The sequence below is a fragment of the Bos grunniens genome, chromosome 21, assembly GCF_055505025.1.
Source record: "Bos grunniens cultivar Pamir isolate PY7600 chromosome 21, Bosgru_T2T1.0, whole genome shotgun sequence".
Taxonomy (NCBI): Eukaryota; Metazoa; Chordata; class Mammalia; order Artiodactyla; family Bovidae; genus Bos; species Bos grunniens.
Window position 1 is genome coordinate 39,929,482 of NC_141185.1, and position 6,000 is coordinate 39,935,481.

Consider the following 6,000-nt stretch of genomic DNA (forward strand, 5'->3'; position numbering starts at 1 on the left):
GCGTGGCACCCACATTCCTGGTCTAGCAACCCTGACCCTCAGTGGCCCAGAATCCTTCTCACCTCCATGCTTTCTTCCTCGGAGAGATTCCGGGGACTTGCATCCAGGCTCCTCCTTTTGTGGAGGGAGGAGACCTGGTGCTTTGGAGAGGCAGGGGGGCTGCTGGCCTCCTCTGGTGGGTATTCCAGGCTAGGATCAGTTTGGTGGAGGCCCACAGTGATAGCGTCATAGAGATCATTGTCCTCCATCTGGGGGTGGTGGAGACACAGCAAGTATGTTGTCATACACCCCTGGCTGGCCTCTAGCCTCCTGCCAGAGACTGCTGGCCAGAGCCAGAAACATCCCCACCAGGTCCCAGACCTCAGCTAGAACGCTGTCTCCTTCTCCCAGGACTCCGCACTGAGTGCCCGTGGGTGGCAGGAAATAGAAAAGGCAAAGAAAGGCATGTGGTCCAGTGGTGGACACCCCTGGCCTGGGCACTCTGCCCCATCCCCCACCCCCCCAGGAAGAGGGGTACCTACCCGGGGGCAGGCAGCAGACAGGGTCTCCCCAAAGGGCTCAAACTGCACCTCCTGGTAATGGTGCACGAGTTCTGCCAGGGTGCCATGGCTCTGGGTGTCCCCTGAGATGAGGTAGCGCCGGTTTCGGAGCTGGTTGATGACAAAATGCCGGCAGCGGTCACTGCCCCTGCAACACAAGGACAACAGCAGCTCTGCCTTGGCCCAGGGCCAGAGCTGACCCGGGGCCACGCTGTCCTCTGGGGCCTTGACGTGCCCCTCTGGAAAGTAGGACTTGACATCCAACAAGCCCAGCCTTGCAGGTGATGGGGAGCTGGGGAGTGGCGTTCCACCCCACCTCCCCTCCTACCCCCCACCCCCTTTCCCCTGCAGCATCAGTCAGGGAAGAAAGGACAGGGGAAGTGAGGCACTCAGCTTGGGGCTCGGATGCAAGATGTAAAGGGATGACACAAATTCAGTAATCAGGACAACTGATAACGCAATATTTTAGAAAGTCAAAATTAATACCAAAATATCCATGATGAGTAAAACCTCTGTCTTAAAGATGAGGTCCGACCCCACACTTGCACACCTCGGCCTCACTCCCCTCACCTGAATTCCAGCCACATGGAAAAGATGGAATTCCAGCTCCCATCTCCCCCAGCCTGTAAAGTCCCACTCTCTTCATTTTCCTTTTTTATGGAAGAGTATTGGGCTTCCCTGGTGGCTCAGTGATAAAGAATCTGCCTTCCAATGCAGGAGACTGCAGGTTCAATCCCTGGGTGGGGAAGATCCCCCAGAGGAGGAAACGGCAACCTACTCCAGTATTCTTGCCTGGGAAATCCCATGGACAGAGGAGCCTGGCGCGGTTGCATGGGGTCCCCAAAATGTTCATGGGCTCACAAAGAGGCAGACACAACTTAGTAACTAAACAATAAGGGTAAACACAGTGAAGGCACACGTCCTAATTGTGCCACTCAATGTATTTCCCATGTAACCACCACCAGAAGACTCCCGTATGGCCCCTTCCAGAGTAGCCATCACCCTGACCCCCATTGTCACAGATCAGTTTTACTCATTATGGAAATTCACATAAATAGAATCATATTTTTTTTTCATGTCCATGTAGAATTAGCTTCTTTTTTCCCCCACTGATAGGTAGTATTCCGTTTAATTTAAATATCCACAATGTATCCATTCTGCTGATGGACATTTAGGTTATTTCTACACCTGGGCTATTATAAATGAAGTTACTCTGAACATTCTTGTACATGGCTTTTTGCTGAATACGTGTATTCACTAGTGTTGAGAATATCCCAGGACAGAGAGTTGGTGGGTCCAGGATACACTTTTGCTTAGCTTTAGTAGTATGCCAATTGTCTTCTAAAATCATTGCCAAGTATGAGAGTTGCAGTTGCTCCGTGTCTTCACAAACTGTTTCGTAGCCTCTTTCTACTGTAACCAGCACTTCATTGTGGTTTTAGTTTCTATTTCCGTGATCACTAAAGCTGCTGAACCGTCCTCTTTGGACCCTCTTTTTGAAGTGCCTCTATTTTGCCTGTGTTGTCTTTGCCTTACTGATTTGCAGGACTTCTTCATATATTCTCGATATGAATCCTTTATTAGGTGTATGTATTACAATACAAAACCTCTCCGGCACTGTGGCTTGTCCTTTTATTCACAGAATGGTATCTTTTGATTAATAAGAGTTCTCAATTTTAAGAAACTCAATTGTTAAGCTTCTCTGTCAGTACTTTGGGGTCTTGTTAAAGAAATCTTTGCCTACCATGAGATCATGAAAAACGTTTCCCATGTTTTCCTTTATAAGTGTATTGTTTTGCTGTTCTCACTTGAGTTCATGATCCGTCTAGAATTATTTAAATTTTGTATATGATGTGAGGTGGGGGTCATTTTTTTCCATTTGGATATCCAATTACTTCCACACCACTTATTAAAAAGACCAGCCCATCCCCATCCCTCACCCCTGAACTACAGTGGACATTTGTAGCAAATCAGGTAAACCAAATGTGGACATTTGTTGCAAATCAGGTAAAGCAAATGTGGGGGGCTGTTTCTGGATTCGTGTTGGTCTATTTGTGTATCTGCAAGGAACCCCACTTTTATCTCTTTAATGAGTTGGCATTCCACCCAAGATCATGTTTGAACAATAATAATAATAAAAAAAAGCCCTGATGCTGAAAAGACATTGAAAACTGCTGAGTTTATATATTTCAAAATGCTGAGAACTGTATCAGGGACTCAGAATAACAATAACTATTTTAGTAATGAGTAACATTTATTTATTTACTATGTTCTGGAGTACCAGCACTTTTAAAGGTCTAAACTCATCAAACCCATTCAACAATTCTATGCAGTAAATACTGCAATATTACCATTTTACAGATGAGGAAACATGGGTGCAGAGAGGCAAAGCAACTTGCTCAAGGTCAGGATTTGAACTGAGACAGTCAGAACAGATGATAATTTTGAATCTGAATCTGAGACCTTTGAGAGTTTCCCTAGAGCCCCAGCCTGCCTCCCTCCCTAACTGGGGGTTGGTGGTGGGGGGAACTTCTTTCTTTTTCTGCCTTCCCCCTCGCAAACTACTCTTGGGTCAGGCTCTGATATCACCACCTCTGACTTCATCCTGCCTATCTTGTCTCCTTGTCTCTAGGACCACTGCCTTACACTAGCCTAGATTTCATCATTGAGCCCAGACCTCACCCCTCGTGGTTCCCACTGCCCCTAGTATCTGTCTTGAGTCCTCCTTCCATAGGCTGCCTGCAGGTTCCTTGCAAAACCTAAGTCTGACCCGATGACCCGTCATTGTCTACGGACATAGCCCAGCATCCAAGGCTATCCTGAGCTGCCCCCTGCCCTCCTCTCCAGGCACTGCTCCACTGGGACCATGCATCCTTCTGCACCCAGCAACTCCCCAACACCTTAGTCTGCCTTGTCTCTCTTCTTTTGCACATGCAGTTTAATCTACTGGAAATGCCTTCCTAAACCCCAATCACACCTCCTTTCCTGCCCAGCAAGTTGCTTTCTTCCTTCTATCCTGGACTCAAAGTTCACCTCTGTGAACCTTCCCCAGTCTTCCATCAGGAGGAGGTTTTCCCCTGCCTGCCCCTCTAACTCACCCCCTTGAAGGCAGAGGCTTCTCCTAGTGTATGGCCGGCGCTGCTTAGCATGCCTGATGGACATGGTGGATGGGTGAGGGAGTCAGGGAGTGAGGGCCTGGGGAAATCCCAGCAGTGTGGGCTGGTGGAGACTCGGAGCTTATCTGCAAGGCTGGCTTGTGGGAGCCAGAACCTGCCTGCCTGCCCTTTGCAGAGGGCTTCCTCTCTTACCTGTAGGACAAGATGTAGCCGGTGGCCCGGTCACTGAGGCGGATGAGGAAGGAGCCAAGAGCTTTGTCCCTGAGCAGCTGCTCTGTCTGCCTGGGCAGAGGACATGCCATTAGTCAGGGCTGGGCACCCCCAACAGCAGCAGGAGTAGCCTAAGTCAGACCCGCCTCAGAGTCCCTGCTGGCCATGCCCCAGACCCAGAGCAGAGACCTCCAGACCTTTATAGAGAACTCCCTCAGTATTTTGGCTGGTTCTGTGGCCTGTCTGGGCTCAGTCAAGCAAATTCAAGACTCAGTCTGGCGCTGGGTTGGAGTCCTGAAATCACGTACATTGCTCCACTTACAGCCTCACCAGTGGGCACAATAGCCACCGCCCTCCACCTGAATGGCCCTATAGCAAGAGGGATTCCATATAGCTGGAGATTTTCAGTTTTGTGGATCCTTGCCTCAGGATTGCTGTGTACAGCAATGTGTACAATTGCTGCACACTTGTGCAGGATGTGTACTGCACAAGAGTTTCTGCAGGGAGAAGGTGCTATTATATCTGGAGGCTGACCATGATAGCAACTCTTAGGTTCTCATCTTCCTCCCTTGCACATCCCCTTCAACCCCAGGCAGCTATGGATACTGCTAAATAATGCCAAGTATTCTGGAGGCATGGTGGAAAATTCCAGCTGTCTTCTGATTTGGCAGTACATAGACCAAATAGTTCCTCACCCACTTATTCACCAAACACTGAGTGCCTGCTCTATGCAGGGTCAACTACAAATTTTGCAGAGTTCGGTACTAAATGAAAACCTGGAGCCTGTCAGTAAAAAAGTAAGAATTTCAACATGGGGACTGCAGTGTATTCAGCCAAGAATAGGGCCCTTCTGAGCAAAGGGCCCCGTGTTACAACGCGAGTTGATGCCGGTGAAGCTGGCCCTGGTTCAATGCTAAGTGCTGGGCCGGGAGGACCCAAAGGCTGGCCGCATTTGTTATTCCTTCAGCAAGGGCTTTGGCAGCTTGGAGACCCATCCCAATCAGAAAGCCAGACCCCACATTTTGGCGTCTATTCCTAGAGTAACTGTATATCCAGGGCTGCCTGGAACAGTTCCCACTTAAAACAGGTCTCCTAGTAAATTCTCCACTTACTAATAGTGTTCTGGTTTGGATGATAAATGAAACAGCACCCTTAGTAATTCATCAAGATATTCAGAGATGGTCTGAATGCATTCTGATCCGGCCTGCCGCCCCCACCCCCCTGCCTCTGTTTTTCTGGCAACCTGGCAGCCCCAGCAGACTCATAGTGGGGGGCCAATGCCTTCACCCACCTTGCCCACAGAAGCAGCTGTCAGAGAACTTGGTGCCCCTAAGTCTGCTTCCCCACCCACCACCTCCTGGGGTCCCTGCCTCCCCCATGGAGAAGGCAGGGACCAATCTGGTCCCAGACCATTTTTTCGGCCCTGAGGGGCTATCGGCCATGCTGGGTGTGTGGACAGGGTCAGCCTTACTTGCGGGTGATGAATCCGTGAAACCAGGGGGGCAGGACTCCATTCTGCAGAATGAGGGGGGCTTGCGTCTCCATGAACCAGCTCAGGGCCAGCTCTTGCAGCTCAGCCAGGGCCTGTCTGTCCCCAGCCCCCTTGGGTCCCCTGCCCAGGCTGAGCTGCCTAAGGTGGGCCTCCATTCTGGCGAGCACTGAGGTGGAAGCCGAGCCCAGACCACCCGCACGCCTCTATATCTGTGTGCGCCCCATGGACTGACGCCTCATTTGCCTGAGTCCATGCCCTCTCCAACCGCCCATGGCACACAGGAGCCCCATTGTCACCTCTGACAATGTGTGGGCTGGTTCCCCTCTCTGATGCTCTGAGGCGGGGCACCTTGGCTGGCTGGGGACGCTGGGGGAGGGTCACATTAGCAGCTAGAGAGGCCTGGGGTGGGGGGGTATCTCTGACTTCCTGGCTAGCAGATGAGGCGCAGCACTGGGTTTGGCCCCTTCCCCCAACCTCCGGTCTTTGTCTCGGCTAAAGACCAGACTCTGGCTAAGGGCCAGGCACTGCCACTGTTAGCAAAGTGGGGAATTTAAATTCTACTTGTCCTTCCTCCATGGAGGCCACTTGCATTTTGGTGAAGTTCCGTGCTGGTGAATTTCTCCTTCCACTCAAGCTTTACTGT

At 50.7% G+C, this 6,000-nt stretch overlaps 1 protein-coding gene across 2 annotated transcripts in view; it reads right to left on the reverse strand.

The window, feature by feature from the left end:
• Positions 1-5,616, reverse strand: part of SH2D7 (SH2 domain containing 7) — a 10,916-nt gene extending 5,300 nt beyond the window's left edge. For both annotated transcript variants that reach the window (XM_086364044.1, XM_086364043.1), the window contains exons 1-4: positions 5,337-5,616; positions 3,848-3,937; positions 522-687; positions 63-248 (exon numbers count right to left, since the gene is read on the reverse strand). In XM_086364044.1, the coding sequence (XP_086220170.1) occupies positions 63-248; positions 522-687; positions 3,848-3,937; positions 5,337-5,512 (618 nt within the window). In that variant the 5' untranslated portion in view covers positions 5,513-5,616. The remainder of the gene's footprint in view (positions 1-62; positions 249-521; positions 688-3,847; positions 3,938-5,336) is intronic.
• Between the last annotated feature and the right edge of the window lie 384 nt (positions 5,617-6,000).